This window comes from Somniosus microcephalus, chromosome 1, assembly GCF_052327205.1.
Source record: "Somniosus microcephalus isolate GS21.2 chromosome 1, FLI_Smic_1.0, whole genome shotgun sequence".
Lineage (NCBI taxonomy): Eukaryota > Metazoa > Chordata > Chondrichthyes > Squaliformes > Somniosidae > Somniosus > Somniosus microcephalus.
In genome coordinates, this window is record NC_140987.1 from 226,035,015 (window position 1) to 226,060,661 (window position 25,647).

Sequence of the window (25,647 nt, forward strand, 5' to 3'; positions counted from 1 at the left end):
ATTGACTATTACTTGCATGATTTCCATCTGGTGGACTCGAGTAAGGTGCAGTCACGACCATACATTGAGGTTGAATTGCAGTTTTGGTGGTGTTACTCCTGCTCAAGATCAATACAAAAGCTTCCTGTGTTGTGTAGTAGTCATAAATTAGGTCTTTGCATATTATGTACAATATCTACCCCCTAAATGAAAGCATAGGATGTTATACAAAAAAATAGACTTTTGCCAAAGAAATGTAAAATAGCCATTTTATTAATTAGTTGTAATTGTAAATGTAAACTTTTCACATTCAACTAGAAGCAATTTAATTTTTGAACTTTGCTGGTTTTAATTCAAACTGATTCATAAGCCTTTTGCTTGTGCATAAACTTAATCTGAAACAAACCAGAAAGCATTCCTCTACAATATTATGCATACACCCTCAATGTATTTTCTCAATCTTTACAAACAATTCTGAATTCTTTTTTAATTACATATACTGATGGCAAAACAAGAGAAAATAAACTGCATTTCTATCCAGTTGTATTACCTGAATGAAGCTTTTCTAATTATCAAACCAAGTTCACCTGCCCAAAGCTATTCTCAGGCATCTAATACTTTCAAAATCTCACTTTGGAGATGTGACTGTGAAGAGACCTATTAACACTATCTTCCTTATTTTAATACATTTATTTAGGACCAAGCAATGATTGTTAACATGTTTTTTTTTTTAAAAAAAGCACAATAAATAAATTGGTGTGAAAACTAAATGGGTGGTCAGCATTCTTACTCATCAAAAATGTACATTTTATTGTCCATTTAGATTTGTAGGTAAAGAGACTTGGCAAAAAAATGATTTACCTACAAGCAGGTACATTATAAATGCTGATTAAATTGACCAGTACAAGATTGAGAAAAGCATCAGAAAACAGTAAAAGATTAGACTGGATCAAGTTTGAAACTGAGATCACTGGCTGGCAGCTTACAATAAGGCTTACTTTAGAACTGTATCGTAACTCCACTTGTTCTAGCATCAAGCTCTTCATCGAAGTGGAGTACTTGTTGCTGGACACCATAATGCACTGTACCAGCCTTGGTACTCTGAATCAGGTTTAATGTATGTAGTCATTCAGTAGAGCACCTTTCACATTCATTCCCACCTCTCGGCAAGTGGTGGACTGTTTATTCACGAGATCAAATCACACTTTTTTTTTAATCAAGTTCAATTTCTCTGCCATGTCCCTGCAGCTCTAAAGTTGATTTGCATAGAAGTCTCCTTAAAATCTATGCAAATTAGTGGATTCCCCCTCAAGGGGCACATGTGAAAAACATACAAACCCAGTTATAATTAAAAGGTTCATTATGTTTTACAGGTCAATTGGAAACTAGAATCAGTAAATTCTGACTTCTAAAATGCAATATGGTTATTCAGATTTCTGTGCTACTGTAATCCAGACCCACTTGGTGAGGGAGAAGGACAGCTGCTTTCACAGGAGTGCCAATTTGAAAGCATGCAAGTATAATCTGACAGCGCAGTCAGGTTGAATTGCCCTGCTCAAGTCCTCTGCTGCATCCTCTCTACATACCGCAACCACCTGTCTTAGGACTTGCTCCACTGCAATTTGTATTTAAGAAAATATGCATCACACCACTGAAGATAGTGTATGGGTGCACATTTTCTCTGCTGGCTGTCATACTGAATGCAACTGAGACAGCTCCACTATTTTGCATACTCAGTCTACATTCTGGCTCCATTATTTAAGTAAAGGCTGAAATATTGTGTATAAAGGGGAACACTGTTTTAGTTCTTTGCAAGTCCTTTGGAATCAATACCATCCATCTGGTCAGCTATTTAAATTTAGTCAATAGTTGCTAAAACAGCATTTCTTGTAGAAGAATTATACAGATGCAAAACCACCAATGCAAAGAACATTTCTTTTAACCAAAAACAATGCATGGGGAGATAAGGGAATGTGGTGTAATTGGATTTGCCTTGAAATTTCATTTCATTTACATTTCTGGGCTTCAGCCTGTACTATTTTGGTCAACTTACAGGTGTAGTTTGAGCAACAGACCACTGGGGTGTATTTTCCACTACCATTAGAGAGTGAAGTCAGTGTGAGTGGGGGAAATTTGTTTCATACGCAACAACTTTATTGCTAACATTATCAAAAGGAGAAAAGTATACCCTGTGGTGAAAAATCAATGCTACCAGCCTGCATGCCCCCTACTCTATTCCATATTTTATTAGTGAGGAACTGGATTTGTATTTTTTTTTTAAGTAAATGTTTCTGACTGGGCTACTCCTGTATCGATTTTCAGGAACTTGCCACGCAGGAGACACACCTGTGCGAATCTTAATCACCAGAGTAATGAAGGAGGGTAAAATCTTCACATCAGCATAATTCACTGCAATCCGAATGATACTTAGCAAAATGAAACTGGAAGACATCTTGACTGGTGTATGATAAGGAAGGAGAAGAGGAAAAAGTTGACTAGCAAATCCTGTGTTTCAAAACAGCCAGCAGCAGATACTTCAATACATCCAAATCACTACCAGCAGTTTGGTTTTTAATAAAACTTGTTAACTGAATTTTTTTTTTAAAACAATCCTGACGAGTATAAAGTGCAGCATTCAAACAGGCAAGTTAACAGGTACATACAAAAATAGCCGGCTTCTCTTCAACTGTAGTGAAAATGTTTTATGCAGATATCTAGTAGACAGCATTATTGCCAAACATTTAAGATATGTCCATTTTAGGTTCTTCATTTCTTTCTTCTTTGGCTTCTTTAGTATTGTAGATCCTTAGGCCTGCATCTATATAGCGCAGGTAGTGTTCAGCAACCTGTAATAGATAGAAATGCACAGCAAGTTTACTGACAACATAAGTGCGCTATTGACATTACAGTGAGGGCAAAGAATGAGAAAAATGGAGCAAAACCCGGACTAGGAGTGATCACTACCTGGAATGAAACTAACCTGGAATTTTACTAATTTCAAAAGCAATTTTCTTCCACATTAGGTCCCACATATCATATATTGACTTTAATGGAAATTAAAATGGGGAGAGATGTAATATGGGCTGCCGATCTGCTATTGCCCGTTTTACACTGTCGCATAGCCAAAATTATCTCCTACCCTTTGTGTTAGCAGTAGCACTCGCTTGAGTTAGAAGACAGTGGGTTCAAGCCCCATTCAGGATGTGAGCACATAATACTGCACTCGAGTGTCAAACTGCATTGTCAAAGGAGTTGCCGATTGGATGAGAAGTTAAACCAAAACCCTATCTGCCTGTTCAGTGTGACATATAAAGATCCCATGGGATTATTTGAAGAGCGGGGGGAGTCCTCCCAGTTTCCTGGCCACCATTTATCATTCAATCAACATCCCCAAAAACAAAATCATTGCTGTTTGTGGGATCTTGCTGTGCACATTTGGCTATGAATAGTGACTCGTACTACACTTCAAAGCCAATTCATTGGCTGTGAAATGCTTTGGCACATCCTGAGGATGTGAATGGCACTATATAAATGCAAGTTCTTTCTGCTCTCCCTTTCACCTCATGCCCCACTAAGAGTGCCATGAATGAAGCAACTTAACTCTCCTCTGATTTTCTCGCCTTTGTGGGAAGGGTACAGAATGAAGGAGGAGCACCTCATTTTTACTCAGTACCCCATCAGGCAACTCGAGATTAGTTTAGATACTCATTATGTACGCCCCAGAGTCCAGTTACTCCAAGGCAAATGGTGCCAGCACACAAGACTTGAATGGTCAGCTGTGGCTCAGTGGTAGCACACTCGCCTGAGTCAGAAGATTGTGGGTTCAAGTCTCACTCCAGAGACTTGAGCACAAAAATCTAGGTCGACACTCCAGTGCAGTACTGAGGGAGTGCTGCACTGTCTGAGGTGCCATCTTTCGGATGTGATGTTAAACCGAGGCCCCGTTTGCTCTCTCAGGTGGATGTAAAAGTTCCCATGGCACTATTTCGAAGAGGAGCAGGGGAGTTATCCCTGGTGTCCTAGCCAATATTTATCCCTCAATCAACATCACAAAAAAACAGATCATCTGGTCATTATCACATCGATGTTTGGGGCAGCTTGCTGTGCGTATACTGGCTGCCACGTTTCCTACATTACAACAGTGACTACACTTCAAAAAGTTCTTAATTGGCTGTAAAGCGCTTTGGGATATCCGGTGGTCATGAAAGGTGCTATATAAATGCAAGTCTGTCTTTCTTATAATTAAAGGCCCTTAATCCAGATTTCCATTAAAAATACAGACAGGATGTGCAGTACCTGCAACTTTCCCCGCCCAGTATAGCACAGCCAATATCAGCTCATCTCCAACATGGAGGCAAACAACCCATATCCCACACATTGATTGGTGTTCCAGAAGGTAATGCACCAAAGGCCTGCACTCAGATCAACTTGTGTCCAAATACACTGCTTTTCTGCTAGAATTAAAGGGAGACTATAAACCCCATTTACAAGTAGCAAACAGCATCAAATATTTCAACATGGCATTTCCATCAGTAGCCAATTTTTCACCCCTATTACACCAATAAATGAGAATTTCCGAAACAAATTATACAAAAAAACCTGATACTGTATAATGATGAATAACCAGGTATAAATGATGGGAGTCTGTTAAATTAAGAGTATTCCCAACTTTATCAGTGATCCAGGGCTGAATTCCATTTCACACAGCAGCCTTATGCTGCAAGGCAGTTTGGGATTATCTTATTTGCCAATGGAAGGAAAAACCACCTCAGCATTGTGCTCCCAGTCACACTGGGAATAAGTGGATTCACCCACTGCAGCATGATTGTGGAGGAAAGGAACCTCCCCTATGACCAAAGCCAGCTTTTTAAAAAAAAAAGCAGACAGGCTAGAGGCTGGCCCTTATAAAGATGATGAAGGGAAGCAGGCAGAGGCAAATCAGCAATAAAAGAGGATCCTTTTAAACTTGATCAGATTTTATAAAAGAACAAATATCCTTAAAACGTACCTGAGGGTTCATGTTGCTAAGCACGTTCTGGAGAATGTGGACGTCTTGCAACTGGAAACACCGTTTGAGCTCCTAGAAGGCAGATAGAAGTCATTATAAAGGAGACTAGAGGGCCGATTCCACAATTCCAGCTTCCAGCAGTTGAAGGGGCAACATGGGAATTGAATTTGTAGGGAGTAGGGCTCCTCGCTGGGAGCACAGTATTACCCCATGGCATTTCTTTCCTAGGCCTGTTAAATATTTCTATCAAGAAATTATGGCCTCTTAAAGTGCAGTGCGAGTGATGGGAAGATTGTAGGAAGTATCTGACCGTTATAGTAACACAGTTCACAGGTACTGTGCACCAAAACAATGTTAGTGAGAGTGAGTGCAAGAATAATTGCTTTCCAGGTGGTAAAAATAGAACAAAATGGATGAACCCGAATGGTTGGTACAACAAAAGTTGATTCGTCAGCCAAGACAGGCTAAAACTAAGAGGCAGTAAGGAAGGCACAATGGGAAATGGTAAAGAACACAGGCACAAGGTGGACGGAGGCAGAGTCCCGGGAAGAAAATAAGTGAGAAAGCTGGATAACAAAGTGTTGAAATAAAAAGATGCACATGACCTGAAACACTTATATTGAATGCTGCAACTCTGAACATTCAGTTTGCTGAATTCAGCAATTATGTATGTTAATTCACTCTCAGAAGTAAACCACACATCACTCATGAATAATAAGTTTCATTACAAAAATGAGTTGTAGTGCAAACCTGCACCTGGATGGATGAAAAAAAGAGAAGGTTCAGGAAGGGGAGGGTGTGACTGCTAGGGAGCCAGGTAGCGAGGACTTAGAGCTTGAGAAGGAAGTCCCGCAGACACTGGTCCTGTCCAACAAGTACGATGTACTTGCTACTTGTGAGGACAAGGAGAAAGACTGCGGGGAGGACAGCCACAATGCAGACCAAGGCACTGTGGCTCAGAAGGTTGTCCAAGGGGGCGGCAGGGGGAGAGTTAGCAGAATAGAAATGTGGTAGTAATAGGAGACTCTATAATTAGGGGGACAGAGAGCATCCTCTGCAGCCAAGAACGAGAATCCCGAAGGGTGTTGCCTACCCAGTGCCAGGGTAAGGGATATCTTGAGGCGGCTGGAGAGAAATTTGGAAAAGGAGGGGGTAAATCCAGTTGTCATGGCCCATGTCGGAATAAACGACTTGGGTAGAAACAGGGAAGAGGTCCTGCTGAAGGAGCATCAGGAGTTAGGAGCGAAATTAAAAAGCAGGACCTCGAGGGTAATAATCTCTGGATTATTGCCCGAACCACGTGCAAAATGGCATAGAGTCAGGAGAATTAACACATGGCTGGTGTGAGAGAGGGGTTCCTTTTCATGGGACACTGGCACCAGTACTGGGACAGAAAGGAGCTGTACCGATGGGATGGGCTCCACTTGAACCGGGATGCGACCCGTGTCCTAGCAGAAAGGGTAAATAGGGAGGTGGCAAAGGTTTAAACTAGTAAGACGGGGGACGGGATCTACAAGAAATGAAACCAGACTAAATATAAACAAAACAGGAAAGGAGAGCATAGGAAAGAGTAAAGGGAGGACATTGATGGCCAGGGAATAAATAAAGTTATAGAACAGGAGTTTAAAAAGATGATTAAAAGTAGTGAGAGGAACTGCTATTAAAAATGAGTTAATCTGTCTGTACAGCAATGCACAGTGTCCGTAATAAAACAGGGGAGCTGGAGGCAATCATGTGTTGTGAGGAACCAGACATAGTAGGGATTACTGAGACATGGCTACAGAAAAATCAGGAGTGGGAATTAAATATTGGAGGGTACAACATATTTAGAAAAGATAGAGGGGGAAAAGGGGAGGTGGAGTCGCTGTACTTATTAGGGATAACATAATGGCAGTAGAAAAAAGTGACGCAGCTATCAGCAAGACAGAAATAAAATCCATGTGGATACAGATAAAAGATAATAAAGGATTAATCACACTAATAAGGGTAGTCTACAGACCACCCAATAGTGGAAGCGAGGTGGAGGAAGAAATATGCAAACAAATTAGGGAAATTAGTAAAAACATAGAATAATCATAATGGGGGATTTCAACAACCCAGATATTAATTGGACAGAAGAGGTAGGTAAAGGGGATAAGGGAATGGAATTCCTACAATGTGTACAGGACTCCTTTCTAACCCAATATGTAAAAAGCCCAACAAGGGAGGATTCGCTATTGGATCTAGTATTGGGAAAGGAACCAGAGCAGATAAGAGAAGTAAAAGTAGGGGAATATCTAGGCAATAGTGACCATAATATAATATGCTTTAAGATAATAATTGAGAAAGACATAGGTATGACAAAGACCAGGGTAATAGATTGGAGAAAAGCTGATTTTGAGGGGCTGAGAATAGAACTTGGGAAAATAAAATGGACAACAATATTGGCAAACAATGATGTATAACAGCAATGGGAAACATTTAAAACGATGTTCAACAGAGTCCAGGAAAAATATATTCCGTTAATAAACAAGAGCAAGCTAAACACCAATGAGACACCGTGGATGAATAAAGCCATAAGGGAAAAATTGAGGGTAAGGTACATGGACAGCAGGGGAGAGCATGATAACAGAGAAAGGATTAGGAGAGAAGTCAAAAAAACAATTAGGAAGGCAAAGAGGAAGTACGAAATGAAATCATCAAGGAACATAAAACAAAATAGTAAAATATTTTACAGTCACATAAATAAAAAGTCAGGATGGGAATAGGCCCACTAAGGGATGGAAAGGATAATAACACAGGCAGCAAGAGAGAGATGGCAGGGATATTAAATAATTACTTTGTTTCAGTATTTACCAGGGAGATAGAACAGGTGGAGATGACATCGGATGATGAGATTAATAATGAGTTAACTGCATTTAAAATAAAACGAGGAGATATACTAAATAAACAAATGAAACTCAAGAGGATAAAACCCCTGGTCCGGACAGATTACATCCGAGCATTTTAAAAGAATCTAGGGAAGAAATAGCAGAGGCATTACTACACAGATTTACTAATTCTTTAGAAAAAGGTATAGTGCCAGAGGACTGGCTGATAGCTAACGTAATACCTATGTTTAAGAACATAAGAAATAGCAGCAGGAGTAGGCCATTCGGCCCTTCGAGCCTGCTTCGTCATTAAATGAGATCATGGCTGACTTCTGCCTCAACTCCATTCACCGGCTCTATCACCATATCCCTTGATGCCTTTACTAGTCAGAAATCTATTGTTTTGAATATACCCAATGACAGCCTCCACAGCCCTCTGGGGTAGAGAATTGCAAAGATTCACCACCCTCTGTGAAGAAACTTCTCATCTCAGTCCTAAATGGCCTTCACTTTATCCTGAAGCTGTGGCCCCTGGTTCTAGACTCCCCAGCCAAGGGAAACATTCTCCCAGCATCCACCCTATCAAGCCCTGTAATAATTTTGTATGCTTCAATAAGATCCCCTCTCATTCTTCTGAATTCAAGAGAATACAGGCCTAGTTTACTCAATCTCTTCTCATACGACAGTCCTGCCATCCCATGAATCAATCTTGTGAACCTTCGTTGCACTCCCTCTGTGGTGTATGTGCCTTTAAGAGCAATTATGGTGTATGTGCCTTTAAGAGCCCCAGGTGTGCGTAATGCCGGTAATTGCCACTTGGGCTATATAAGCCTGTGTATTGTGTATATCCTTTAGAAACCCCCCCCAGACTTGCTTAGTAAATACCTATGAACCAACTCCTGTCTTCAGTGTCTTTATCTACACACGGACACTACACCCTCTATGGCAAGTATATCCTTCCTTAGGTAAGGAGACCAAAATTGTACACAGTACTCCAGGTGTGGTCTCACCAGGGCCCTTTATAATTGGAGTAAGACTTCTTTACTCCTGTACTCAAATCCTCTTGTAATGAAGGCCAGCATACCATTTACCTTCCTAATGGCTTGCTGCACCTGCACATTCACTTTCAGTAACTCATATACAAGGACACCCAGGTCCCTTTAAGCATCTGCATTCCCCAATCTTTCACCATTTAGGAAATACTCTGCCTTTCTGTCTTTTCTACCAAAGTGGATAACTTCACATTTATCCACATAATATTCCATCTGCCATGTTCTTGCCCACTCACTGAGCCTGTTGAGATCCCCTTGAAGCCTCTTCACAACTGACACTGCCACCTAGCTTTGTATCATCAGCAAACTTGGAAGTAAGAGATAGAACATGTCCAGGGAACTATAGGCCAGTCAGCTTAACATCAGTGTAGGAAAAATAATGGAATCCCTACTAAAGGAAAATAGAACATCTAGAAACGAAAAATAATAATAAATAATCAGCATGGATTTCAAAAGGAAAAGTCTTGCTTGAACAACCTAATTGATTTTTTTTTTTTTAAGAGGTAACAGAGAATAGACAAGGGTAATACAGTAGATGTAATTTATCTCGATTTTCAAAAGGCCTTCGATAAGGTACCACATAATAGACTGATGAATAAGGTCAGGGAATGCAGAGTCAGGGGACAAGTTGCAGAATGTATAGCTAGCTGGCTTCAAGGCAGAAAGCAGAGAGTAGGGGTAAAGGGTAGCTGTTCAGAGTGGCAGAAGGTGGGAAGTGGTGTTCCACAAGGATCAGTGCTGGGACCACTGTTGTTCACAATTTATATTACGATTTAGACCTTGGAATCTAAAAACACAATGGCCCAGAAATTCGGGTCGGGGGCTTCCAGCGGGTGCAAGCCCCCGATCTGCACTTACCTTGCGCGCCGGCCGTTGAGCTCTGGGCCCCCGTGGAATTTCGATCCTGGGCCTGCTCCAACTGCCGGTGCGCAGTGCTTGCGTATCCCAGGGGCGCAGTTAGTTCGATGCGTCCCCTGGGATCACGTGGGCCATGGGGAGCCAATCGGAGCGGGGAATGTCCATTCATAAGTCTGACAGGAAGACCTGTCAAAAGTTATAAATACTACAGCCCCAAAACAGCACTAAATCTTCAAATAAATTTTTTTTTAAATCACATTTTTTAAATAAACTATAAATTACATGAAATAACTATTTTAAACAATAATTTAAATTTTTGAAATTTTTTTAAATTTTCTAACGGGGCTAAAAATAAACTTAAATAATTGCACAATACTGCAGATGCTGGAAATCTGAAATAACAGAAAATGCTGGAAATACTCAGCAGGCCAGGCAGCATCCATGGAGAGAGAAACAGAGTTAACGTTTCAGGTCTGGGACCCTTCATCAGAACTGGAAGCTGGAAATGTAACATATTAAGCAGGTGCCTCTTACAAAAGTACAGGATGTTCTTTCTACTCCTTTCTCCCCTCCTAACCGCACCACCCCCCCCCCCGTCTCTGCACCTGCTTAATATCTGTTACATCTCCAGCTTCTTCCAGTTCTGATGAAGGGTCCCAGACCTGAAACGTTAACTCTGTTTCTCTCTCCACGGATGCTGCTTGGCCTGCTGAGTATTTCCAGCACTTTCTGTTATTAAAAATAAACTTACCTTGCTTTAAAGTATTTAAAAATAATAAACCTGTGGAAAAAATGTTTTAATTTTAATTAATTCACCACTTACCTTGTAAAACGCAGGCCTTACGCCTGCTTTTTACATTTCTAACTTCTGCAGGCTTACCCTCCCGGGAAAACCTGTAAAAAAAAAACGATGTTCGATGCGCACGCGCAGCCCCTCCTGCGCACGCGTACAACCTCTGAACCCCTTCGTTCAGAGGAACGGAAGTGCCGTTTTCCTGCGCAGTGCATGCAGGAAACCAGCACTTCCACTGGGCATACGGGTGAGTACCCCGTGTGTACTCACCCGTGGAGACCCAAATTTCTGGGCCAATATCTAAATTTGCGGATGACACCAAATTGTGGGGGAAAGCCAATACGGAGGAGGACTGCAACAAATTACAAGATGACATTAATAAACTTGCAGAATGGGTATATAATTGGCAAATGAAATAAATGTGAGGTATTACATTTTGGTAAGAAAAATAGGAAGGTCACATATTACTTGGAAAATAAGAATCTAAATGGGGTAGAGGAACAAAGGGGATCTTGGAGTACAAATACAAAAATCACTAAGTATCGACACAGGTTAACAAGGCCATAAAAAAGTAAACCAAGCACTAGGGTTTATTTCTAGAGGGATAGAATTGAAAAGTAGTGAAGTTATGCTAAACTTGAATCGAACCCTGGTTAGACCACACTTGAAGTACTGCGTACAATTCTGGTCGCCATATTATAAAAAGGATATAGAGGCACTGGAGAGGGTGCAGAGAATATTTACAAGGATGATACCAGAAGTGTGCGGGTACACCTATCAGGAAAGGATGAATAGGCTGCGTCTCTTTTCTCTTGAAAAGAGAAGGCTGATGGGTGACCGAATAGAGGTCTTCAAAATCATGAAAGGTTTTGATAGAGTAGATACAGAGAGAGTTTCCACTTGTGGGGGAAGAGCAAAACTAGAGGCCATCAATATGATAGTCACCAAAAAGTCAAATAGGGAATTCAGAAGAAACTTCTTTACCCAGTGAGTGGTGAGAATGTGGAACTCACTACCATAGGGAGTGGTTGAAGCGAATAGTATAGATGAATTTAAGGGGTGATTAGATAAGCATATGTGGGAGAAGGGAATAGAGGGTTATGCTGATCAGGGTTAGATGAGGTAAGATGGGAGGAGGCTCGAGTGGAGCATAAACACGGGCATGGACTGGTTGGCCGAATGGCCTGTTTCAGTGCTGTATATCCTATGTAATCCTATGTAATCTCATGCAGTTTTCCAAATGTGTAGGCTGCTTACCTGCGGCAAAGATTCAAACATTTCCACAGGATGCAGACCATGAGGATTCAGGTGCCGAGCCACTTTGTGCATCGTTACCGATTCTGCGGTTTTTGCTTCTGCAAATTCTCGGACCCGTTGGATTAACGCCGCTAGTTCAGTGTTAAATGCCTCCATATATCCCTCTTCAGCTATCTTTGTGGGAGTGGCCAGTGAGAAACAAAAAAAATGAAAAAAGTTACCTTTAGCCGAGCTAAATTATTTTGGGACCATATTGGGCTTGTTACCCCCCTCCTTGCCATCTACACTTACTAATGCCACAGAGAGTAGATTGAGGCAGACATCATTGGATCTTTAAGGGAAGAGTAGATAGAGAGAGGAAGATTGAGCAGTGGGGTTAGTTTTGGTTTGCTTTAGCAAAGAACTGGCAGGGATACAGTATGTCGAACAGGCTCCTTCTGTGGTGTAAGCGTTGATGGTTCTAAACACAACAATCCAAAGCAAGTTCATTTGGCACATGAAGCCCACTCCTTCCAATGAACTATGTGCAGTTCATATTGCCACAGACTCTGATGGCATTAGTGCTGTGCAATCGCTACAAAACTCCCCCCATAACTTACTGAAGATTCTCTACTGAGGAGGGGGAGCAAGTTATTTCTGCTGTACCAACAGTAAAGTGGAAGAAAGGAAGGAAGAAGTTCAACAGAGTAGATGCTTTATACTTCCATAGGTTTTTAGGATGCAAAGTGGTGCTATATATTGAAGCAAGCAGTGAGGCAGTGCTTCGAAGGATACAACAGCTCCAGTTAATGAGACTTTGATACTACAGTTTTAAATAAAACATATGCAAGGCCTAGATTGAACATTCTGGCGAGAACCTCCATCATTTATGGGGAGAGAACTCTAAAATGCCAATTCTTATGTTAGATTCTTACTTTTGCTTTCTCAAAAAACTGTCTGAAGCAGCCACGAGGATCTTCCTGAAGGCTTCTGCCCAGTTCTATAATGAACTGCATAACGACAGCCTGATGCGCCACCTGTTCCATCAGTGCTTGTTTCTGTAAATAAAACAAGAGGTAGATTATGAAAGAGATTAAGTGAACAAGTTCTGTTTCTTGTGGGGCTGGGATGGGGGAGTTTACATCAAATCTCTATTCCTTTCCTACCCAAAGGACATGTTTCGCCAGACCACTGAATCTACTGCAGCACGGACTTGGATTCCACCTGCTGCATGCCACTGTGTAAGGACACACCTGGTTTACCAATGATGCTACGCCATTATTCATCATTTTTAATTCCTCCTATTTACATAACACATTTCTCTCCTTTGGACCCACTGTGCTACACATCATTCTGCAGTTAAGGACGCCTGCTTCTATCAGTGCTCATCTTAAACTGACCACGAGGTATGCGACAGGAGTCTAGGTTATCCTGCCCTCAGGATGCCATTCCCTTTCGCCGCAAGGTCTGATTTCCATTCATTACCTCCTCCAGGGGACCTGGCTAGGTTAGTAATTCAATATATGGGGACTGAAGAGATGCCTTGTTCTGTTACTCTAATAAACAATATCCAAAAAATGAAAAGTATTGAAGTTATGCTAAACTTGTATCGAACCTTGGTTAGACCACACATGGAGTACAGTGTACAATTCTGGTCGTCATATTATAAAAAGGATATAGAGGCAATGGAGAGGGTGCAAAAAAGATTTACAAGGATAATACCAGAAATGCAAGGTTATACCTATCAGGTAAGGATGAACAGGCTGGGTTTCTTTTCTCTTGAAAAGAGACTAAGGGGTGACCTAATAGAGGTCTTTAAAATTATGAAAGGTTTTGATACAGAGAGTGTGTGTTTCCACTTGTGGGGAAAAGCAAAACTAGAGGCCATCAATATAAGATAGTCACCAAGAAATCCAATAGGGAATTCAGAAGAAACTTTTGCCCAGAGTGGCAAGAATGTGGAACTCACCATCACAGGGAGTGGTTGAGGCAAATAGTATAGATGCATTTAGGGGGAAGCTAGATAAGCATATGAGGGAGAAGGGACTAGAGGATTACACAGAGATGAGGAAAGACAGGAGGAAGCTTGAGTGGAGCATAAACACCAGCATTTGACTGGTTGGGCCAAATTGCCTGTTTCTGTGCTGTATATTCGATGTAATTCTATGTAATTTTGTAATTTGAAATACAATGGACCTCAATTAGTCACACGGCCCACGAAACCCTACAAAACCTTCAACGGAGGAAGAAAAAAAAAGAAAAAAATTTTAAGGTGAAGTTTCAATCCTCATAATTTTATAAGATAGATTCAACAAGGATATGTATAAAGTTACTGAAGGAAAATCAACAGCTAAGTAAATCAGGCTCAATGGCCTCCATCCCCTCCTCAATTTGTGCTCCCATCGTGAGACTCCACACCAGGTGCACAGCCCGCCTGAATTTACGTTTACTATTGTAAGTCTAAGGCAGGTTGGCTATCATAGATCAAACTGTATTTCTATAACAGTTCACCCATACCCTAACCACATCACACATAATCAACAATCAAGCCTCGCAGTCTGGATATCAACAGATATCAAATGCCCATTTATAAACAAGAAAACATAGCAACTCAATTTGAATCACTTCAAAACTGAGTGTTCAATTATTACTCCAAAAATTATAAAAAGAAACACCCAGCTTTGAGTACTATAAGCGTTGGTCACAAGGTGGCACCACTGGAATAGATTTCAATTATACTATAACTAATGGTTATTCGATACAGTTTACTGCAATTGAGTGCGCTTCAGTTACCTTAACTTCTTATAATTCAACTAAATAATGGAGTACTTTCTAAATGCCACTGCCCATGCTAGACAGTCACCCAATTAAACTGTCACCCAATTAAAAAGTTCCTGAACAATTATTCAGTTGACGAAAGGTCACTGATCTGAAACGTTAACTCTATTTCTCTCTCTACAGAGGCTGCCTGACCCACTGAGTGTTTCCAGCATTTTCTGTTTTCATTTCAGATCTCCCGCATGCACAGTATTTTACTTTTGTTTTATTGTTCAAGTTGCATTTGTGTTAGTCAGTACAACTGAATATTAGTCACTCTCTCCAAAAATACTATCCATAAAAGCCCAGGGAAACTAAAAGTAGCTTGGATCAAACAGACATTGTTAAAATTATTTTTTTGCCCTTGGCTTACCTCCTCCTCCTTTAAATGAAAACACCATTTTATTAAGTAATTAGCGGTTTCTTGACAAATGAGGTCAGGATGGTCCGACAAATATCTCTGACTATCCACCCAGCGATTCAACATACCTGCAGTGAGAGGGGGAAAAAAGCTTTACAGAACGTATCTTCATACTGTCTGTGTGGAGTTTGCACATTCTCCCCGTGTTTGCGTGGGTTTCCTCCGGGTGCTCCGGTTTCCTCCCACAGTCCAAAGATGTGCGAGTTAGGTTGATTGGCTATGATAAATTGACCCTTAGTGTTAGGGGGATTAAATACGTGGGGTTACGGGGATTAAATACGTGGGGTTACGGGGATAGGGTGGGATATGTGTTGGTGTAGGGGTTACGGGGATCGGATGGGCCGAAATGGCCTCTATCTGCACTGTGGGGTTTCTGTGATTCTGTGAAAAGCATGAAAGACTTGATGTAAATAAAGTGGTGCCATTTTCAATACAATCATTACATTTTCTAAATGTTGAATATTCCTGGAAATAAACTCGCACGGTTATGAGAAAATGGCACGGACAGCATTTATTACCCATCCCTAGTTGGTGATACAACTGAGTGGCTTGCTAGGCCACTTTAGAGGGCAGTTAAGTGTCAACCACTAGAATAAAGATGGCGGGTTTCCTTCTCTCAAGGATATTAGTGAGCCAGTTGGAGTTTGTACAACATTCTGACAGCTTCATGGTCACGTTTACTGATGCCAGCTTTTTAATTCCAAATTTTTTTTAAAAAACAGAATTCAAATTTTCAAACTGCCCTGGACTATTAGTTCAGGCCTCTGGATTACTAGTCCAGTAACATTACCGTTACACTACGATGCCATGAAATTGTAATTAAGATTACCACAATCCACATTAGAAGTTAGTTTCACTAAATGGCCATAACTACATTTAGATGATTGCATGCTATGGGAGGGTAGAGAGAGGAAGAGAGAAATCCGTAATAAATTACAACTTGTTTAGCGTCACTGCGGTTCCCTGTAATGTGGGAGTGCAGCAATGATGAGAATTGCAAACAAACTGGTCAAATAGGGATTCAAGAACAACGATCAACAGCAATGGCTGCAATCCCAAGCAGTGACTTACTGGAGAGCTGGTGTCTCAAGCCCACCATAAAGCAACTCTATATGCATATTTGTTTACAACAACTACTTGCATTTATATAGCGCCTTTTAATGTAGTAAAATGTCCCAAAGCACTTCAATTGACACCAAGCATAAGTAGGAAACATCAGGACAGGCAACCAAATGCTTGGTCAAAGCGGCAGGTTTTAAGGAGCGTCTTAAAGGAGGGGAGAGAGGTAGAGAGACGAAGTGGTTTGGGAAAGGAATTCTCGAGCTTAGGGCCTAGATGGCTGAAGGCACGGCTGCCAATGGTGGAGTGAAGGAAGTCGAGGATGCACAAGAGGCCAGAGTTGGGGGCGCTGAGTTCTTGGAGAGCTGTAGGAGGTTAGAGATAGGGAGAGACAAGGCCATGTAAGGATTTGAACAAGAGGATGATAAGTTTAAAATTGAGGCGTTCGGGGACCGGGAGCCAATGTAGGTATAAAATAACGACAGCTACAAATGGCACTACTCCAGAACACAGAACAAATCATTTGTTACATATCTAGTGTCATTTACAAACATAAAAGTTAAAATGTTTAGAAGATGCCTGAAGGAGAAAAAATTGCAGGGGTACAGGGAAAGTACGGAGGAGTGGGACTAACTGGATTGCTCTGGGAAAGAGCCGGTGCAGAATTGATGGGTCAAATGGCCTCCTTCGGTGCTGTACTAGTCTATGATTCTATGCAACATATGAAAAAAAAAGTATATTATTCCACCATTTTGCTACCAATGTAGCAATCATTACATTTGGGGGTGGGAGCGAGAGTCAAATTCTCACATTCAAAACAGTTACAGTATTTTCACTGGCTACTGACTTAACTTGTATTTCTTTCCAAATTTAGGGAGAAACCAGTACTTCCGTGGACTTATTTAGCAAATTATAGGTACCAGTGCAGTTACTCCCCTACTAACTTGTTTTTCTATCGCCATGCATTTTCACTAGAAATTAACTTGGCATGTAATTTGCGGTCAGTGGCGAAGCAAAGGCGTTCCGCTGGCCCCGAAGTAAGATTCCTACAAAAGATCTCGATCTGTGGCGAGAAGTTCGGCTTTTCCAACGTGCAGTTGAAATCAACGCGTGGGAATCCTATAGTGTGAGCTGCTGTGACGTCAACAAGCTGTCGAAGCAGCCAATCACAATGCAGAATTCTCTCATACCGAGAACCAGGAAGTAAGAAAGCTCCTTTGATCTAACTCTTTAAAAATGTTAGAGCACTAAATAAAGATTGGGGCTCTCACATGGGGAAAAGGTAAAGCTGAAATAGAGATGAACAAACTTTTTACAAAATTAAAAAACAATGTTTTAGAAGTTACTTAAAATTTTTAATTTTTATTGAAATGAAGAAATTTGACACGCCACAAAATTAAAGCTAGTTTTTCAGGGCCATAAACATTTGTTTAGCACTTAATGCGCTGTTAAAACCCCAGTTGCACCTAATCCAAAAAGGTCTAAACTTTAATGGGGTATTTAATAGCAGTGTTACTGCAGAAGAGCCAAAGTTTTTGTCAGCTTCCCTGATTTGACAGATTACACTGATTGCTGCTGTTCGATTGCTGTTATTACCCACCGCAAATTCCAGGCCGTAGTGTGAACACATCTCCAGCCTGTTCGGGGTGGTGGTGGAGAAGGGAAGGCCGCACTCCCAGCCTGTTGTTCGGGGTGGTGGTGGAGAGAGGGGGGCCACACTCCCAGCCTGTTCGGGGCGGTGGTGAAGGGGGGGCCGCACTCCCAGCCTGTTGTTCGGGGTGGTGGTGGAGAGAGGGGGGCCACACTCCCAGCCTGTTCGGGGCGGTGGTGAAGGGGGGGGGGGGGGGGGCCGGACTCCCAGCCTGTTGTTCAGGGTGGTGGTGGTGAAGGGGGGGGGGGGGGGGGGAGGGGAAGGCCGCACTCCCAGCCTATTGTTCGGGGTGGTGGTGGAGAGGAGGGGGGCCGCACTCCCAGCCTGTTGTTCAGGGTGGTGGTGGAGAGAGGGTGGTGGTGAAGGGGGGGGGGGGGAGGCCGCACTCCCAGCCTGCTGTTTGTTGTTCGGGGGAGGTGGCACTACACCGCACTCCCAGCCCATTTTAACAGAAATCTGTTCTTTTACAAATATACAGTGTCAGATAATTTAGTATCTCACTGTGTACCTCAACTTGTCCTAGAGAGCCGTCCACTTACCAAAGTGCCTGATCTGTTGGGCGTATTTCTGTGCAAATGTTGCATTTTTTCCATCCTTCTCTTCCTCTACTTCTTTACACTTTATGTTTTTGTTGATCACACTCTTTAAAAAAAAAAGAACAATGAAAAGGAACTAAACCTCCAGAAAGTTGAGCAGTTGAAAATATTCCCTTTCTTCTCTCCCCTTTCAGTTTTTCCCCCAAACTGCTCGTCTCCTCATATCAGGCTCCATTTTCAGGACTGCAGAATTTGCTCAGAGCTTCTTACAAAACAGAAAAGGCCGATAAGAAACAGGTAGCTAGAATCAGAGTATCTTGGGAATCCGGCAATGAACCTGCAAGCACTTGCACCAGAAAACTGCCTCAAGGAGTAACACAAGCACCTAACAAATTTCAGGGGAATACTTGTGGATCTTGTAAGATCCTTGGGATCTGAATCTTGGTGAGAAATACATCACATTTCACTTAAAGCTTCACATTCAGTTTCACGAACTGAAAGTATGAAAAATTACAAACAGGAAAAGCTGGTCCATCCAGCCTGTCCCACGGTATTCCAATGGCTTGTGCTTCACAATACAGACACTCCCCACCCCACCCAGAGCCATGTACTCTCCTGAGAGGAGACAAAAAAAGATATGAACCTAGGCCAATTTGGGAAACTAATCTGGGAAATTCCACTCCAATTAAACTAGTCCAGGAAACCATTCTGGCCATGATTAATGTTATACAGTACCTACCATTTATACAAGGTGATCTCTGCCCCAGACAGAACCACCTCTGGACATCGAACCTAGTTCTGCCTTTACATAACTTGAGGTTGTGACCCCTGGTTCGCCCTAACCTATTCAGTTGAAACCGTCTACAGAAACACAATCTAATCCCTTCACCATTTTATAAACCTCGACCAAATCACCCCAAGTCTAAAGTGTAGAATTCCAGCTCCTTAAACCTATACTGAGCCTGAACTAAGATGCTTTACGCTAGGAATTAATCTTGTGGTCTTCCTCTGCACCCTTTCCAAAGCTTCAATATTACCTACCATGCAAGGAGACCCAAACTGAATGCAGTATTATTAATTGAGGCCTAACAAAGGAATATTACCATACACTGAGGAAACCAAAGAAAAAATTACGCAGGAATAATAGTTTCTGTGCATACTTGTGCGCTCAATCGCTGCTCTCCCATTGTGTCCAACAAATACTGTACATCTTTCAGAAGCAAAGTTTCAACCACATATAAAAAAGGGGGCTGGGAAGCAATTCCAGAAGAAGGGGTATGCCCATGTCAAAAAAATGGGTGGGGCAGGGGCTATGTGCAACTGGGTTCAAAGACATAAAAATCACAAGAAACTTATAAGGCTGTTAAAAAAGCATACGGGATCCTTGACTTTATAAATGGAGGCATACAGTACAAAAACAAGCTATGTACAGGAAACTCTCTTTTACCCGGCACCTAAATGTCCAGAAATCTTTCTTAACCAGCAAAATTCAGGAGTAGGTTCAGGTAAGTTTTACTGTATATTAGTGGCCGTGTAACTGGGGTTCCTGGATCTGTGGCCGTGCAACCGGGGCTCCTGCACCTGTGGCCGTGTTCGGGGCTCTCGTACCTTGGTAAGTATACCTCTCTGTAATCCGGACTTTTTGATCAACCGGCACCACGCCGGTCCCGGATAAAAAAAAGTTTCCTGTAATCACTTGGGAGAGCCAGAAACAGATTTTTTTTTAAAACCAGGCCAATTGGGGTGGGGGGAAATCTGGAAGGTAATCATAACCAACGGTCCCTCCAATTTTTTTTTCGCGCAGTCCCTTTAAGTGGCTGCGAGGCCTATTCAAATCTTTGCACATGCAACATAGAAACATAGAAGATAGGCGCAGGAGTAGGCCATTCGGCCCCTCGAGCCTGTGCCGCCATTCAATGAGATCATGGCTGATCATCCAAATTCAGTACCCTGTCCCTGCCTTCTCCCCATAGCCCTTGATCCCAGGACCTCCACACCGCTTCTCAGCCACATAGCTTAGCGGGAACGTTGATCGTAACTAGTCCAGATCACACTGCCCCTGATTAATGTTAAACAGTACTGACCTCTTTCACCAGGATTACTCCACCCCAGGCAGAAATAGTTCAAGCTACCTTGAAGGAATTCAGCGAATCAATGTTCACCGCACAAGCAGGCAACCCGTTCTCTTGAAAAAGAACCACCTTCTAACATCTCACCTAGTTCTGGCCTTGCATAACTTGAGATTGCGACCCCTGGTCCTCCCTAACCTAAGTACAATACACCTAAAGTGTTCAGGAGTTATGCCACAGGAGATCAACAATAAATTATAAAGAAAGCTACATTTGGGCCTACTTTTCAATGCATCTTTGGGTTCAAGTGATATTCATAAGATGCTCAAACTTTGCTTTTGCACTTGACGTTGCCATCTGAACCCCTCTACGTGCTACTGCCTTGTAACATACTCCTGAATGGGCATACTTTTCTCTGTGTATGGGCATTTCTCAGACACGACTTGGTTGAAGAAATGACATGTCACCAGTGTGAGAAGTACACAGAAATTGGAGGTGTGCTTAGAAGATTGTGTGTATAATCCAGATAGGGTTTGATGTTAATCCTCCCAGCTAAATGAAAACACAAGGCTACTACCGATTGTCATGATCAGTATTCTATGCACATACACAGCACACTGGATGATGCAACAAGTCAAAATTTTCATCTCGGTCATGGATTTGAATCGAGGGACAGAAAGTGAAATCAATTGGGGCATTCCTGCTATTCTATTGTTCACTTGTATAGATAATGGCCTGATCTATTCAAGCCAATTCTGGTGATGGACCAGCAGGTTGTCCATACATCATGTGGCCACTAACTTGTGGGAACTAAAGTCCATGGGCCACAAGTGGTTGTATTGGGGAAATGGTGGGGATTGGAGATTGCCCAGGATCTATAGATGAAAGCATTAAAAGTGGAAGCAACGCTAAATTACAGGAGACAGCAAGGACACTGCAGGTAATGGGCCAAAGAGGAGGAAATTGGGAATCGGAAAATGTAATTGAGGAACTGGGAATCTCCAAGGGCAGTTACGAGTGTCCAGGGTGCATTTTTCAACCTTCCTGCCCCCCTCCTCCCACTTTGGGCAGAAGAGGAGGGTGCAGGGGCAGGCAAAGGGATGAGGGACTGATTGGAAATGGCCCCGAGGTTTTTGTGGTCCCAAGATTAAGGAGGTGATTGTGTGTGTACGGGAGTTTATGTGGAGGGCATAGAAGGCGCAGAAATCAGGGGATACTCAGGTGGAGGTTGAAGTTAGAGGATGACAGGTGGAGGTTGAAATTAGAGGATGTGTTGTTGCTTAGCGCAAAGACTAAATGAGGACAAGAGCTAAAAGATTTGGTAAGAAAGGTGTCTGGTGGATGGCAAATAATGAGGATCTTCAAGGGAGGTGCAAAGAGTGGCAATGTATTGTGAGGAGTTTGAAAGTATAGAAAAAGTGTCAGAGGAGTATGAGAATGGGCCAAGTGGAGAGCCACATTAACAGTTTATGTGCACGAGGAGGCCGGGTGCAAACTTGGCTTTGGGAACATTCCTGGAGACTGCTGTCGGAATTTGCCCATCTAACAAAGTGCTTCATCCCATCTAGCCTATTTTGGGAGGGGCATTTGAACTGACTGTCACTTGAGCTGCTGCACTGACCACCACATACAAGACATTTACACGTGCAACCTACATATTTTAGATGTTAATTGGGCAAAAATTTAACCCATCAGATAGTCAAAACAGTGCAGCGTCCTCTACAGGGGATCTGGGACATGTGTGAACAGATCAAGCAACAGTGTATCTCCTCAACCAATCAGATTGAAGAATCCTTACTGAGACACGCAGAATTTAAACCAGGAAGTGTAAGTTAGAATATTTAATTCAACGTAAAATCTTGTAGAGAGCGAAATAAAAAGGAGGGAAAGAAAGATGGGATTAAGAGCGATAAAAGAGACAAAGTAAAAAAAAAATTTTAATTTAAAAAAAATCTCCAACAATTATTAAAATCTGAAGGAATGAGACTCCACACTTGTAAAAGTAAATTTTCAGTGCCAGAGAGTTTGACGAGCCCTAACCTTATCTGCCGTGTTTAGTGGGTAAGTACAGTACAGGTAGACTATCCTTTATCCAAAAACCTCGGGACCAGCCGTGTTTCGGTTTTAGGAAAATTTCGGATTTCGGAAGGTGCGCGAAAACACTTCGGTTTTCAGAGGTAATTCGGTTTTCGGGAGTGCGGATAAAGGATACACTATCCCTTATCCGGCAGTGTCAGGTCATGCTTTGCGCCACTTTCGGCTTTCAGAGGTTTTCTGGTTTCGGATGTGCGGATAAAGGCTGGTACACTTACGCTGAGCGATTTCGGTTTTCAGAAGTGCGGAAAAATGCTACACTATCCCTTATCCAGCTAGGCCTGTAAGTCGTGCGCCACTCTGGTCATGTCGTGCGCACGACTTACGCTGACCGAAAAAACCTTTGGTTTTTAGAGGGTTTCGGTTTTCGGAAGTCCGGATAAAGGGTAGTCTACCTGTACTGCAACTTCACGCCCTTCATGTATTTCAATGCAGAGTCTCTGTGAGATACTGGTGTAGCAAAGTTTTTGGATCGGACAGCAACTTCCTGATTTCCATGGTTAACTGCGCATGTGCGGACGCCAGAAGTTGCTGTCTGATTTACTCCATATTATTTAGTCCAATAAGGACTCCTTATTTCAAGTGCAAAATCCTAGCAAATGACCAGCTGTGTTTTTAGTGATGTTGGGTGAGGGATAAATATTGACCAAGACACCGGGGGAGAACTCCCGTGCTCTTCTTTGAAATAGTGCCGTAGGATCTTTTACGCCAAATGGGGCCTCAGTTTAACATCTCATCTAAAAACGGCACCTCCGACAGTGCAGCACTCCTTCAGTGCTGCACTGGAGTGTCAGCCAAGATTTTATGCATAAAAATATATTTTATATGATAAAAAGACAGCAACAGAAGGATTCCTAATGTGTACATCAGTGATCCTTGTGTCAATTTGAATCTTGCTGGCATGGGTTGTGAAACAGATCCAATTTTAGAACAAATACCTTTTACTATTCCAAATAGAGCTTTAGTGTTACACTTCTGATAGTCTATTTCTAGTTGCGAGATCACCATACGCGACTTTCTTTACTTTACTCGTTCTCAAGATGTAGGCATCGTTGGCAAGGCTGGCATTTATTCCCAGGTGGTGGGCTACCTTCTTCAACTGCTGGTAGCAGTTTGATACAACCTAGTGGCTTGCTGAGTTGGTGAGGGCGAGGAGTCACATCTAGGCCAGAAGGGTGGCATGTTTCCTTCCCTAAAGTGAACCGGTTGGGTTTTTACAACAAACCGACAGCTTCACTGTTACTTTTAATACCAGTTTTTTTAAATTTTATATAAAAACAGAATTCAAATTCTCAAACTGCCATGGTGGGATTTGAACTCGCGTTCTCTGGAATATTGGTCCAGTGACATAACCACTACGTTACCATGCCCCCTTTACTGTGATTAATGCTTGAAACATACACTGTACCTTATTAAACCCTTCCTTGCTGATTGTATCAATGTTCCATGAACTCATCTTTTCATTCCAGATCAGCTCTTCCTCCTTTTGCCTCCATTCGTCTTCGTTCTGTTTCAGCTCCCAGAATTCAGTCTGAGCTTTGGCCCGTTCTTGTTCCAAAGACTCAGAGTTGTGCAGCTCCAAATCGCAAAGTCTCTGCTGGGCTTCAGCCAGCCTCCACCTGCATTCCATCGTCTTCTTCACCAACTCCTGCTGCTTGTGACAAACGCTCTCTACTCCACCCGTATAAACCTAGGATTTAGTAGGCATTACAAATTAGCAAGTATCAGAGGACTGCTGAATCCACTCACATTAGGGAGTGAGTTAAACTGCACAATGCACAATCATATAGTTTTGCAGCACAGAAGATGGTCATTTTGGCCCATCGTGCCTGTGCCAGCTCTGTGATAAAGAAAATACCCTCAGGACGTCCCAAAGTGCTTCACAGACAATGAAATACATTTGAAGTGTAGTCACTGTTGTAATGTAGGAAATCCAGCAGCCAATTTGCACACAGCAAGCTCCCACAAACAGCAATGTGATAATGACCAGATAATCTGCTTCAGTGATGTTGCTTGAGGGATAAATATTGGCCAAGACACCAGAGAGAACTCCCCTGCTCCTCTTCGAATAGTGCTGTGGGATCTTTCATGTCCACCTGAGATGGCAGACGGGGCTTCATTTTAACATCTCAACTGAAAGTGGGCAGCTCCAACAGTGCAGCACTCCATCAGTACTGTACTGAAATGTCAGCTATTTGTTTCCTTCTCTGTTCCTGCGCTCTCAGTGTCTCAAAGATAATACACCATCCAACGTTTATAGCGGGCTAATCGTGGTAATACCATTGCGCCTGCTATCAGCGGTGTACAGGAAACTTTGTGATATCCGGGACCGAGCTGTTGCCGATCTATCAAAACTGCCAGACATACAAAGTTAATGTTGAAGCATACGGAGGTTTTCATCTCCGTATCTGACAACAAACACTGTTGCTTAGCAACAGCTTCTAAAGAGTTGGCTGAAGCTGTTGCTATAGCTACAGACCTTGCAGTGCCTGACTGGGGGGGAAAAAAACGAGAACTAAAAAAACGGCACCTGATTTTTGCCGTTAGATCGAGTATTCCGGACATACAACCTCCGGATAAACCAAAGGTTCCTGTACTTCTATAGTCATACTATGCAGTCGCTGTACAATCGCATGCCCCCACAATTAGGAACATAAGGAACAGGAGTAGGCCATTAAGCCCCTCAAGCTTGTTACACCATTCAATTAGATTATGGCTAACCTGCACCGCAACTCAATTTACCTGCCTTTGCTCCATATCCCTTGATATCATATCCTTACGTGATTTCTACCACACTTTGTGCAAAAAAGTGCTTCCTGATTTTGCTCCTGAATGCCACAGCTCTAGTTCGAAGATTATGGCCCCTTGTTCTGGATTCTCCCACCAGAAGAAACAGCTTTTCCGTACCTACCGCATCGAATCCTTTTAACATTCTAAATACCTCCATCAGATCATCTCTCAATCTTCCATACTCAAGGGAATACAAGCTAAATTTATGCAACTTGTCTTCCTAATTTAACCCCCTAAGCCCAAGTATCATTTGGTCATATCTAACAGCAGAGGATGAATATTCCTGCATGCTTTCTTCTCTTGTATTAGCTTTTCAGGTCTCATGGGGCAGGTGTTCCAATCACAGAACAGTGGCCTCAAAGGAATGAAGTCCTCATATCTTTGGTTTTCTGCTAAATGATTGGTGGTGCCAGCACATACTGTTGTCAGCTTAGC

At 42.3% G+C, this 25,647-nt stretch overlaps 2 protein-coding genes across 5 annotated transcripts in view; one reads left to right on the forward strand and one right to left on the reverse strand.

The window, feature by feature from the left end:
• The window catches only part of ak3 (adenylate kinase 3), a 45,069-nt gene extending 42,497 nt beyond the window's left edge, over positions 1-2,572 (forward strand). For both annotated transcript variants that reach the window (XM_085991048.1, XM_085991040.1), the window contains one exon: positions 2,302-2,572. In XM_085991048.1, the coding sequence (XP_085847174.1) occupies positions 2,302-2,365 (64 nt within the window). In that variant the 3' untranslated portion in view covers positions 2,366-2,572. The remainder of the gene's footprint in view (positions 1-2,301) is intronic.
• Positions 232-24,132, reverse strand: LOC147124653 (hsp90 co-chaperone Cdc37-like 1). Of its 3 annotated transcripts, none has more exons than XM_085991020.1 (7): positions 23,831-24,132; positions 18,263-18,365; positions 14,966-15,081; positions 12,711-12,833; positions 11,797-11,970; positions 4,988-5,059; positions 232-2,825 (listed from the first exon to the last, which is right to left on the reverse strand). In XM_085991020.1, exons 1-7 carry the CDS (start codon positions 24,050-24,052, stop codon positions 2,721-2,723), a joined length of 915 nt encoding a protein of 304 aa, XP_085847146.1. In that variant the 5' UTR covers positions 24,053-24,132; the 3' UTR covers positions 232-2,720. The 3 variants fall into 3 exon arrangements, with proteins under 3 accessions (XP_085847146.1, XP_085847138.1, XP_085847153.1); XM_085991012.1 differs by having other exon boundaries at positions 11,797-11,984; positions 12,710-12,833; XM_085991027.1 differs by lacking the exon at positions 11,797-11,970.
• Between the last annotated feature and the right edge of the window lie 1,515 nt (positions 24,133-25,647).

Excerpts from the sequence above, each read along its gene's own strand:
- LOC147124653 (XM_085991012.1), bottom strand. The coding sequence starts at position 24,052 with ATGGAATGCAGGTGGAGGCTGGCTGAAGCCCAGCAGAGACTTTGCGAT. Across the intron at positions 15,082-18,262 it reads CCAACAGATCAGGCACTTTG|GTATGTTGAATCGCTGGGTG; the intron begins GTAAGTGGACGG and ends CTCTCACTGCAG. Across the intron at positions 5,060-11,796 it reads TGTTTGAATCTTTGCCGCAG|GAGCTCAAACGGTGTTTCCA; the intron begins GTAAGCAGCCTA and ends TCTGCCTTCTAG.